The sequence below is a fragment of the Wyeomyia smithii genome, chromosome 2 (genome assembly GCF_029784165.1).
Source record: "Wyeomyia smithii strain HCP4-BCI-WySm-NY-G18 chromosome 2, ASM2978416v1, whole genome shotgun sequence".
Lineage (NCBI taxonomy): Eukaryota > Metazoa > Arthropoda > Insecta > Diptera > Culicidae > Wyeomyia > Wyeomyia smithii.
This window is the reverse complement of record NC_073695.1, coordinates 255,798,730-255,811,686: the sequence shown is the minus strand read 5'-3', so window position 1 is coordinate 255,811,686 and position 12,957 is coordinate 255,798,730. Positions and strand designations below refer to the sequence as shown.

General features: G+C 39.8%; 1 protein-coding gene across 2 annotated transcripts; it reads right to left on the bottom strand.

The window, feature by feature from the left end:
* Window positions 1-753: 753 nt before the first annotated feature.
* On the bottom strand, window positions 754-11,169 carry LOC129725607 (protein scylla-like). 2 transcript variants are annotated; one of them, XM_055681619.1, is made up of 4 exons: window positions 10,145-11,169; window positions 8,047-8,467; window positions 7,824-7,934; window positions 754-7,711 (listed from the first exon to the last, which is right to left on the bottom strand). In XM_055681619.1, exons 1-4 carry the CDS (start codon window positions 10,260-10,262, stop codon window positions 7,627-7,629), a joined length of 735 nt encoding a protein of 244 aa, XP_055537594.1. In that variant the 5' UTR covers window positions 10,263-11,169; the 3' UTR covers window positions 754-7,626. The 2 variants fall into 2 exon arrangements, with proteins under 2 accessions (XP_055537594.1, XP_055537595.1); XM_055681620.1 differs by lacking the exon at window positions 10,145-11,169 and adding an exon at window positions 9,246-10,040.
* Window positions 11,170-12,957: the final 1,788 nt, after the last annotated feature.

Sequence of the window (12,957 nt, the reverse complement as noted above, 5' to 3'; positions counted from 1 at the left end):
TGCGACCGTACGATAAGGGTATTGACTGAGTTTTAATTGACAAACATTTCTATGTTTTACATCATTATATTTTACTCTAGATTTTTACTGCCAGAAAATGTAAGTCTTCTACCGCTTCCATATTAGTCACTGTTGACCAGTGCAATCTACTGGAAATTGCCCCAAGCCAAACAGCCCAAAATGCACTGCACCATGTAAATTCGCTAATAACCCAAACACGTTCCTCTATTTATCGCTCGATCAAATGATCGATCACCAGTTGTGATGATGGTGGTTTACGAGTTCGGTCCAACATCGAATGCAGTGTAGCCACCCGTAAGTTGTTGGGCTCTTTTCTACAGTTTGTCCTCATTAGTAGGAGTATACAAATTTGAGAATAAAATAAACATTCCGCAGGTGTTACGGAAAAAATGTGAGTGGTTGCACTGTAGAAGCTTTTTTCCTAGCCATAATTACTTAGGAGGTGAGAATATTTACTGGTTTTGAACGGAAAATTCCGAAGAATCCATGTAAAAAAAACACACACATACACACGTTTTGGTTATTAAAATGATCGCCGCTCCGCTTTCGGTTAGACCAACAACCCAGATGAGGTGATTGTTGACACTAGGACCACAGAGAAGACCTTGCTGCCGACATGAAGTGAGTGGGACCAGCAACGAGAAAAAAAAAAGAAAGAACAACAAGTCGCGATGGCTCGTGACGGTAGACTCAATGGCAGTTCGGATTGTTCTCGAATGGAAACGGTTTGGGTTATTTTGTTCGATATAAAATTTGTATTCTTTTCTTCTTTTCCACTGTTTAAATTCACAGAATTTCTTGGTTTTCATGTTTTAAAAAAAAGTTCTCACAAGAAAAACATTTTTTTCAATGACTTACAATGGGATATCAGCAGACTTAAGTAAACTCAGAAGTAAATATAGGTAATGATTTGTAGTTATCAGGTTTGCCCTTGACTTAATAGTAATCGAGTGATCGAATCTTACGAGCTACAAATTTGTATCTTCATTTCATGGGTACGAAGCTTGCTTCGTTATCGACATTTAGATTTCACATGGCGCTTGCTTTAAGCGGAAATTGTTTTGCTTTCCATTATTTGCATTTTGCATTCAGCAATTAGTTTCTAGGAGTAGTTTTTTTGTTTGTTCTGTCAAACTTACTAGCTAGCTTTGTTTGTTTTGTTGGGTTTGCTTCTTCTTCGCTCTCTTCGAACGAGAGCACAAATAGAATAAGTTTTTTTTTTTTGAGTTGACGACGACTAAAAGCTGTCTCCATAGAAAATTGCTCTTTCATAATCACCGAACGGTTTGTATGTTTTGTGTAAGTATGTATGTGTATGATAGTTTGTACGACTGGTTGCAATATTCTCTCTTTCCATGGTTCTGATAATAGCTAACCATTTCGAAAAAAAACAAACTTCCTTCGTCCACGTAATTCGCATTCAGGTCGGAGGCACTCTCTTTTGATTTGGAAAATTTTCACTTCACGTTTCGGATTGACTGACTAGCACAACACAAGGTTCGGATTACGACCCCGATGGATTACGATTACCGGTGGGTCGAAAAAAACGAGGAGAAAACAGCAACCGAAGCAAACGAACGGTGAAACCAAAACCCGCGGGGGACAAGCGCAAAAAAAACGAAGAGAGTGCGACGAAGGCGAAGATGCAAATAAATAGGGAACCGCTGAAACCGCAAGAGAAATAAAAAAAAGGCAGTTTGTTTTCATTTTTCACTTTTGAGATTTTTATTTATTGTATGTTTTCGTATTTCGTATTTTTCTTCATAAAACATTTGCGTTTGCTTCAATGTTTTGTCCACAGAAAGAGAAAATATTATTTTTAAAACGGTGGATTCCTATATTTACTGTTTTTTTTTCCATTGGTATGCCTTACACATTTTCGTTTTTCTCTGTTGTTGTTACAAATGATATAATAATTAATGTGTTTTCATTAGAATTAATATTATTTGTATTTTCTTGCTTGATTATAATTGTTATTCTTACTTTTTTGTTTCTTAATTATTATCACTTTTAGATACTATCACTTAATATTTTGTTTTGTATTTTTCTTGCCATTACAAATGTTCTCTTCTTTTTCGCAATTTTCTTTTCCTGCACAATAAAAAAAATGATTTTCTTTTTCTTCTGCTCGTTTCTTTCTCTGTTATCGTTAAATGTAGATACCTAGTTAATTCAAAAACCTAACCTAAAACAAAAACTCGCTTTTCGTTCTCGTTTTGTTGTGTGTAGCTGTTCAGTTTTCGGTTTCCTTCGTGCATTCTCAAAGATCGACTATCGCGGATCTTCGCCAACCGTCTAACAGTTAAGTAGCTAAGTTTTTGCTTAAGTTGTTCGGTTGCAAAAACTACCCGAGACCTTCGGATCCGCGCAATGTCACGAAGGGCGAATCAACCAAATTCAGTAAAGTTTCATCGGCAATAAAACTTGGAATGAAAATTTGGCTCGAATTTGCTTGTCCTGCTTCCTAGCTTTTTTCGGCCGGTACAACGAAAGGCCAAAAAGCACTGGAAACAACTTAGGAGATATTAACGTTCGCTCCGCAAAAGGAGCGGATTCGAGTGGTTATTACTAAATCGTTTCGCTTATGTACCACAAAAGGAAAAAAAAAAAGAAAAGCAAAATGACAAACGAACTGCGAACTGAAATACTGATTATTGTATCAACTATGAACAGAACAAAAAAAAAACTCGCGAGTTGCTCACTCGCGCTTGCGCTGAGGGGTTTCTCTTTCGCTCGCTCTCGCCTGTTGTATTGTCTACTTTTTTTTGTTCTTGCTCGTGGTCGCGTTCGTTCATTAATCACAAATATCACGCATTATTAGAGTTTTCCTCCTTGTCAAGATAGAAAATTCTTGCTTGTATGCAAATCGACTTAGGTGTAAACATTTACAATAAAAAACAAAAAAATGAACATGACTAAATAACAAAGTAAACATATAAACAAATGACTATGACTTTGTGTTTTGTATTTTGAATTTATAAGACAAAAAATATAAAAACAGATTTAAAAGGAGAGCACAAAAAAAAACACTACTGATAAGATCACACTAACAAATGTCAAAATTCAATGATGAAATTCGCTTTCGCTCTCTTTTACTCTTTCGAAATCGGGAGCACACACGACGACTCAACTAGGCGCGTTGTTACCAGAACTGAGACGCGGGGTTGAGTGCGTGTGTTTCTTCATTTCTCATAAAAGTTGTTGTAAAACAAAGGGTTTACTTTTTCTTCGCTCGCTCGCGTGCTACACCTATAGTATAAATCCTACCAATCCTAGCTAATAAAAATTAACAATTATTATCCATTATATTTGTACACGATCGGTTTATTTTTCCTCTCTATTTCGCACGGATGAGGGAGCAGTCGAGTGAAACAAAACGTTTAGAAAGGAGAGAAATACGCGCACGCGAGAGCGCGCTCGTGAGTGCTCGGAAACCCCTCACGAGATGCTTTTTTTTTCAAAGTAAAATACGTTGCCTATTGTTTGATACAGGAGCAATAGAAATAAACAAAGGTGAGAGAAAAAAAACTTCTACCCTACACGAGTGTGTGTGTGTGTCTGTGTCTGTGTGTAATAATTTGTATTGTTCGTTTGCTGCTGCTGCTGGATATGAACGAGATTAAATCCTTAACAGTCTACAAAGATTTGTATTTTTTTTTTTCATTTGAATATATATATATATATATATATGTATAGGTACACATATACACATTAAGCATGTATTTTTTGTAAGGTTTAGTCCTCTTTTTTCTTCTTTAACATTACTTGATCACGTTGTGCTTCTCTCTTCCGCTAGTACTACTAATACAAGGGAAATTAAAACAGTTTATTCTCGGCGGAGTGGCCCTCACCCCCTGCTCCGAGGGGTGCGCGCCGCTCTGGGTCGCACAAAAAAAGGGGGAGGGGGGCTGCGGTGCCACTCCAAAATTTGTCAAAACGAAACGAAAATTTTAGATTTTTTTTATGGATTTTTCTTCATTTATGTTTATGATATTGTTATGATTTTATGTTTCTATTTTTTGTTTGCTTTTCTCATTGATAAGTATACGAAAAACTACTAATACATGCATAAAGTATTTTTTACGTTTTTTTTTTTTGCTTTGTTTATGTTCAATGTTTGAGTTTTACAACTATTTTCTTTTTCTCTGCCTGCTCTGCTCTGTCGCATGATCTGGGATATGGATTTCGCTTCTTTCTAAATGTTTTGATCATAACCGTTATTACTATGTTTATCAATATTGTTATTATTATTAATATTATTATTATTATTATTTTCACTTGTCCAACTAAGAGTTTATCACATTTTTGAGAAATTTAGTGAAACGAGATTTTATTCGCTTCCGAATAGTGTTCGCTTCTCCGGCCGCTTTCGAAAAAAAAAACGACCGGAAGAACGAAAACATCGGAAACCCTTTCCGCTAGTCGGAAAGGGAAAAATTTCGTTGTTCAATTATCCAACTAATAATGATGGGCTTTTTTGTGTTGTTTATGATTCGTTCTGAATGTCAAGGATGGGGCAATAAATATGAAAGTGGGACAGTACAGCTGTAATAAAGACCGTTTAGTGTTTTTCTGCTTCTTTGTGACCTATCTGTTCAATTAGTACGGGTTGATTGCAAACGTTTGAAGGTGAAGAAAAAGCAGAAGGGGTTTCGCGCGGGGGTTTTGTTTAAAAATTGTTGCTCTGTTTTTTTTTTTTTGTTTGTTACGATTCACTGAATTTGAAAATCCTAATACTTTAAATTTTGTTTTTTGTTTACTTTTTTTACGATATATATTATATATAAATATAGAAAAACACACACACATTTTTTTGTATCAAACATTTCACTTATCCACTTTTTTTTCGTAATAATAATATTCATTCTCATTGAGAGCGGGTTTGTTTGCGATTTTTTTCCTCCATCAAATTCTCACTCCCTAATCACGATTCTTCATTATTTTTTTTTTCTTTTCTTTATCATATTATTGTATCGAATTTCTGCTTTTTTTACTCCGATCGATTCGCTCCAAACTGGTCGAGCCGCGAGACCACGGTCGGGTAGCGCTTCATTATCCATCTGACCGGCCTATAAACTTATACCTAAAAATCACAATGGTGGGACAGCTCGCGAAATCGAAGGCGACGTTGTTATGGGTAGGGGGAGGGCAGGGTTGAGAAATAAATCATTTCCAGAAGCGGGTGGTTTTCCCACCCTTCCAGCTTCAATTAATTTAACCCGTAAATCGAAAGCAAGCCGGGAGGTAAAAACATTTCACTTTATCGTCCGAAAAGGCGGTTAATTCTTCAACTGATCAAGTTTTTATAAGGTGCTCTTTTCCTGCGTGATGTTCATGACGACCGTGCCAGTTTTTTTGCTGGAGTAATTTTTTTGCGTGTAGCGGTAAACTCGTTTCAAAAACAGACGAATTTTCCCCAGAATGTTGGACTGATTTTACACACCGCTTGCCATTGATTTAGGGGGGGGGGTTAACTGGAGCTGGATTAAGAGGGGGGCGCCCGCTGCTGGTGGAGACTTGTCGCGTTCGATTATGTACTATATCATAATCATTTCACATTGGTTTTCTAACAACAGAATTGGTAAAGATGTTTGAAAATGGGTTCAAATTGTTTGTTTTGAGTATTTAATCGCTCAATTTATACAATTTTTTTTTGTTAAGGTTTACGGCTTTTGTGGTTTTATACGTTATATATTAATAATTTGTTGATAACTACTACAGACACGTATAGATATATATATTCAATATATACTTGCTGTAACAAACAATGACAGTGTAATAGTTAATGATAATTAAAGATCAGCATCGGTTTGTGGGATAATTTGAAAACCATTTATCGTGTTGTGGTTAAGATGAAGTTTTAAATCGGTTTATGTGTGCTCGGTTCCTTTTTTTAGAAGTTTTACGGTAGAAAAGGAGGGTTTTTAATAATTGATATTTGTGTTTTGTTCCACAGCATCTAATTTGATGATTAGTCTCTGATATATCTGTGAGTGTTTGTGTGTAAGTATTTTTTGTGGTTGTTGTTGCTGTTGCAGAACGCAAATCAACAAGCCATTCGTTACTATTGTTTAAACCGTTACTTTTTTATCAGCTGTTTTGTATGGATAATTCATGATTACTACTACTCGATTATTTAATCTGAGATCAAAAAAGAACTTTACAGAAGAAAAAAGAAAATATCGGTTTGTGGGCATTTTTTGGGCCCATCTCTTACTGAATTGTGTTGCTTGCAAAAAAGAGAACAGAACAGAATTCTTAATTAGCGCAAATATCACAAATTCCCGCTCATCTGCTCATAGTTAATCATTAATTTATACACAGAGACGAAGACACGGAAAATATCCTTCAAAAAATATGATAAGTTCTGGCTTAATCTTAAAAATCCTTTGATAAAAAGATTACTCACAAATGCTTTGTCGGTTTCTTCCTAACTCTTCCGGACCGCCTGTTTTCGTCCTATCTTTCTAAACCACCGCTCTTGCTGCTTTTGATTTTGAAGTTTTGCAAATTTTGAATTTTAGGAACATTCTACATCCCGAAACAATCGTTCAAAAGATCTAATAGAAAAAAACGGAACAAATCAGTGAAGGCGGTAACTGCTACTAAGCTTCTCCTTAGTACAAACAACCATTCGAAAAACGATTCGATAATTTTAAAATCCTACTGACAGTTAAAAAAAAATGTCAACGTGTAACAAACAAAGTTTAAAGTTAGTCCAATTCCGAGTGCGTGTGAGGAAAACTTAGCGTACCTAACTGAAATAGCTCAAAATTCAGTCCGAAAGTAACGCAAAAAAAGATCTTCGCATAAAACGACGACTACTACAATGCATTTTTTTTGAGTGTTTTATCCAATTTTTCCAGTTATATTCTGTGATAATTAAATTCAAGGCTTTTCTGACTGTTCAACACCGACAACGAAAAACGAAAATGGTTCTGCTACTGCTCTCTCTCTGATCGACGTTGTCTCCAGCTTTCTCCTATACACAGGGTTTTGTTGCGCTCTTTTTTTTTATTGTTGCGTCTTTCTCCTAAACTCGAAACTCTCACAATGGCGACGAATTATTTGTATCTTTGTATCATTTTTTATTTTTTTCCTTGCTATACACAAAAAATTAAAAAAGACGAGAGATTTTTTTTTTGCATGCTGGCTGGCTACATATACAGAAATGTTTAGTTTTAGCATCATCTACACATTAACATCACTTGGTTGTTTGTTTGTTTTTTTTCTTTTTTTTTTTAATATATATACTTTGTTCTGGGTTTTCTAGTTTGCCCTCACACGATGCGCCGAATTTTTTTTTCATGTGTATTAAATACTTAAAAAATAGATGTTGTTTTGTAGTTTTCATGCAGCGTAACGCAGCCCTTCGAGTGCCTCCTTCGGAGGTCCGCTTCTAGCGGACAACGCTGGGGCGGAAGGCTTTGACTTGTTTGTTTTTCTCCCAATTATCTCACAGATGTTTGTTTGTTTTTTTTTTTTTTGGTTGGAAAGAGTTGGAAAAATCGTTCCTACCTTTAGTTTGCTCTCTCGACGACGACGACGACGGGGACGATGGGTTGGCGGTGGATGAAAGAGAACCCCACAGGTCAGGCAGGAGCTCTAGTCGGAGTACGTGTGGTACAGTTTGTTCTTGGTCAACGCGAACTCCGGACTGATCATGATTGTGCTGCCACGGGCCAGATTTCTGTGGAAACGAAAGAGAGGAAGGAAACGGATTGCGTTAGTAATCTATTAAGGGGGGAGATGTAGGGTATTTTTCTATTGACTGTAAAATCGATGGCTTTTAGAATACTTACTTGAGAAACTGTGGCAAGATTGAAGTCCAACCGCTCCTGTCTTGCCGAAGAGTAAGATATAGCTCAAAGGTGGATACTGTCGTGGGATCGGTTTTCATCGTTGCGATCCGTCTGGTGGAAAAAAACGAAAAAAGCAAGGAAGAGGAAATTTTAGCCTCACTTCAAGATATTATTTGCTGAACGGATTTTTTTTTTCGTCAGCATTCTCGGAACGAAAACTCACCTGCTATTGTCCGGCTCGTCCTCGAACTCGATGTAAACCGTGCAACCTCGGATGCCGCAGGGTTCCTTCTCGGACAGCTCGAACATCTGGGATGCTATCCGGGGCAGAAGATCGGCTGGGAGTAATACTTCGGTGCAGACTAAATGCCGCCTCTTGGCAGTGCGCAATTCCGACTCGAGCCGGGCGGCCAGCGCTTGCAGGGCATCTTCGTGGGGCGACGCGGTTAGCGCTATCGTCGCCGGTTCCGGTTGGTTCTCCTGCGACGCCGGGTAGTGATGATGGTGATGGTGGTGGTGATGGTGATGATGATTGCGCTGACCGACCTGCTGACTGCTCGGCTGCTGCTGGTGCTGCGCCTGATGGCGTTGATTGGAGGTTTTGTTACTGCTAGCCGGAATCGGCATCAACGGTGTTCGGAAATCTGCACACAGAAAATAAAACAGAACCAAAATCAGCCTTCATTTCACCACAAAAAAATCTAATTCTACGGCTGTCACTCCTAAATCGAACCACAGAAAAAAAAACTCTTCACTCTATCACGGAACGGGGCAGCAATTTCACCACGGAACACGATACTGACCGGCTATTTTTTTTTTGGTTTTTTCAAGTGACTCAGCCCAGCACCATCGCGAAACAACCACCGGCGACGAGGTGCACAAAATATTCAAATGCTGTGCTACACCACATCCGGATCGATTTTCCTTTCCTGCTGCTGATGCTGCGGTGTGGTCTGACACGCAAAACACACACGGAAAACCGGCTGATACCACGGTTCAATCGATTTTCGCCCACCAGCATCGTGACCGACCGTAACCGCAGAGAGAAAAAGCAAGACAGAGCGAGAGTACGAGCTAATGCTCTAATGGCCAGAAGAGAAAATCAGCTGATGAAAAATCGAAAGGAAAACTCCACGTCAGCTATAGGAAAGGCTCCCTCCCGCTCGGGAAAACGGAAAGCGAAAACGGTATCGATTTTCAGCGGCCATTATTGCACCGACACACAAAGCGAGCGAGTCTCGAAGCTAGAGGAAAAAAAAGGAGAGCACAGCGAAAAACAGCTGTTTTTGCTGGAAGCAAAAATATCTTACCGCTGTAGCGGTATTTCCAATCGAAGCAAAAACTAACTATCTTCTATGTTGTAAATTTCATTACAGCAAAAAAACTACTAATTGATAAAAGAAAAAAAAAAATCAGCATTACAGTTGTAACACATTCGCGAACGAAGACAGCCCACGAGCAGTTCGAGATAAGTTTCCACCACCGGTAAAGCCAGCTTGAAGTTTGCTGCTTGTTTGTTGCGCGTTTCGGCACCAGGGCAGACAGAGAGACGCACACACTACTGCTGATGCTGCTGCTGCTGCCAACCGTGGAGCGCAAGCGGATCGACGTGTTGCACGGTCAACGGTTCGAGAGCGAATGTATGGATGGAAGACACGGCAGCAGCAGCAGCAGACAGCGACCGATCCAGTCAGCCGTTCGACCGACTCGCAATCAGCTGTTTGTGTCGGCAGAGCGGCTCATATGTTTTCGGCGATTCCGCTTTCGCTTCTCATTCGTTCCGCTCTCGAAGAGGGTGGTGTGGGAGGTCATTCGCGGGCGCTTGATCTCTCTCGCTCGCTCCTATATGCTGGTGACAATTTAGTGTACATTCTATATACAAGCAATCTAGTCTCTCTCTCTCTTTCACACTAACTCACTCGCACTCTCAATTGCGGAAGACTGGCTCGCTCACTGGCTCGGGCTTCGAGATTCGAGAAAGTTCACTTAGCAACAGTGAATAAAACTTGATACTTTATTCAAAACAGTTGGTTTGCAAGTCGCTTCAGTAGGGTGTTCGTTGGACCGGGAGGGGGGGTGGTGGGAGAGTGATGTAACATGATTTCAGAGTTTTGTTACGCGTCGCCCCCCGTTCGAAATACACACTCTCGGCAGTGTGTGTCCAGTGCGAAAATAAGGGTGAGAGTAAAAACGGTCGAGGGGGTCGAGTCGAGGGTGCTCGCTCAAGCTGGATTTAGGGGTTCGGTTTTTTTTTTCTTCTAGAGAGTGACCGTCGTGGAAGCCGTTAAGGATGAAAATGAGATTTGCTGGCGAGTACTTACCGTTGACTTTGTTTGATCCTAGATAACCCAATTGGCCTGGATACGGAGGAACGGAAATGAGTTCCATTTTCAGAAACTCTTCAACCAGATCGTCAATGGCAGCAAAATTCGCACTCATAAATACAAGGGAGATGTTTGCTTCACTGGTGCTCTTGTTAAGCGTTCACTATGCTTTTCGCTTGACTTCTTTCGTTTGGCTTGCTTTTTTATTTATTCACGTTTCTTCTCGCTCCGTTGCAAGGACTTGTGTATCGACTTCTTTTTTTCGCTTACTTTATAGCTTACGGTTAAAATTTATTATTTGTAATTCACAGCACTTGATTATCACTTTTTTTCATTAACTTGTAATTTTTTTTTAAATATTACTTTTTTGCTCGTTTCAAATAATCATTTGTATTTTTTTTTTTTGTGTAGTGATTATTATTGTTGCTCCAATTGATTTTCAACTCTCCGTCTCGGATGTCGAATATAATTTGAAAATCCTAAGTATTCGCGACAGTCTATCGAACAATGTTAGTTCCGCTCGTGCATATCTTGCGTGGCGTACTGCTTCTTCTGTTCGAACTTCCGTGATTTGGCTCACACTTTTCCGTTTTTCATCGATTTTCTTCCCAGTGCTTCAGCTGCTCGATTTTGGAACGGGAAACTCGGTTTTCCTCTATTTCAGCAGCGCCCAACTGGATTTTTTTATATATCACACAAGAATGTCGATGTTTTCTTCCTTATTACCTCTTTTTTCTTTTTTTCACAGACAAAAACTTTGTAACTTTTGGTGACAATTTGTTAAGAGTCTACTAGGTTACTACTAAATAATGATAAAATTTACAAAATAACTCAACGTTGTGTGTACTTGGCTCATTTACGACCGTGACAGAAAAGCGACTCTCTGACTTGTTATTTTTCTGTGTTCAGTAGGTTGCTCTGACAAGTTTTAGATAAAACTGTGATTGCTCTCGGCGCTTTTTGCTTCTCTTCATGTAGGATGTTACTTGATCAATTGAAAGAACCTAACTAACCCGGCCGGCAGCCGGGCCTCCTATTTATAATCTAAACCAATACACACAAACGGCCGCTCGTGCTAACGCTCGGCTCGGCTCCCCGCTTCGTCCGATGGGCTGCTAGGCTTTTTACCAAGCGGCAAACGGAGTACGTGACTGCATGATGGTACTCTTCGGCTTCGCTAAAGTGCACGATTTCCTCCGGCTCCGGGCCGATTCACCACCATTACTTTACACCTAGACCATTTTCCCTGTTCCCACGTTCGCGTTTGCACTTCGGCACCGGTACCAAGCCGGTTGCCGGTGCGTTCGGTTGCCTCCGATACATACCACCCCACACCCCAAAACCACACTCCTGTTGCACTCCACCAGTCCTATATGGTTCAGCTGTGAACAAAGAAACCTCCTGAAGCACGCCATGAATACATAACAAAGAGGTTGTTTTTTCTCGTTCGCTTTGTGTTGCCTTCGTGCCTCGTTCGTGCGCTCCGTGCCCCATCTTCGCCACACACTCGGTTCCACGGTGCGTACCGTGGTGGTATATAGGAAATTTACATAAACTCCAGCTGCGAGGCCGGTTCGGTGTGTTGGTGCTCAAATCCAGTAGCTGCCCATCAGGCCAGGCCTTCATGCCGTTCCACATACGATGCGAGCGGGTGGCGAAGGCGACTATACATAATCACACACACACACACACACCGGCGTGTTCGCATTCGCTTCGGCACACCCGAACGGCTCTATTCGCTAGGTAGCGATGGGTAGAAATCTCATCTTTTTCTCGCTCGTGCTTCAGTGTCGATTCGTGCTTCTTTGTGTGAAAAACTGGTTAGTGCATCGCGCGAGCTCCGTTCTTCGTCTTCTTCTGCTGCTTCTTCTTCTATTTCGTCTTCTGCCTGCTTTCGTCGTTCGTTTTCTCCAGTGTACTGTTTTTTTCTTGTTTCTCGCTTCACCCGTACTTCGGTGGTCCGAGGGAGGCGAACCGATAATTTTTTAGTCAGTTTTTGAAAACTAAGTCTTTTTTTGAGAAAATTTGAAAGAAAATTTTGCTGAATGGAACTGAAAAACCGAAGAAGTAACAGCGAGTTTGCTGCTACTTTTCACTGGAGGGATGTGCGTGTGTGTATCCGTCATGCAGGTTGCAACAGTTGCTAGTAGCAGCGAAAAAAAAGTGTAACGAAATTTCTCGAACGGTAGAAATAGTGCTCCTCGAGTGATTAGGTGTCGAATTAATTTCGAGAAACGAAAAAATCGTGCTCCGAAGAGGAGAGAAAATTTCGAGTCTTAGCTTCTGTAGGAATCTAAGAGGAGTTAGGAGTTTCGAAAATTTTTTTGCTGTAATTTGCTTAAAAAAATAAATTACAAGAGGTTGAAAATTGCTTGCATGACTAGGCAAGAGGAAAAGTTACTTAAGCCAGTCTTTCGACATGAGTAGTGTATATTGAGCGTACGTCAAGTGCAAAGTGTAAATTAGCAGTGAATTGATTACTCACTGGGGTATAATAATCGATTCTATCCGTCTGGTAGAATAGTTCTACGTCCGTTTCCACTGTTGAAAAAAAAGTCCGATTGCTTTTTGGTAACAAAAATGGATTCACACTTAGCTCCCAGTAACAAACGTCCAACTGTACTGAGTCAACACTTAGTACTGAAGCGATAATTTTTCAATATCGCTGTGAAATGAAATAGAATCGGTAATTATGCTCACAATTATCATGAGCTGTAGTTCTGTACAGCTGTGAATGTTATGTAGATTTTTTGTTTGCTAAAAACTTGATAAATATTTTCTAAGATTGGTCAGGTTCTAATTTTTGGTCT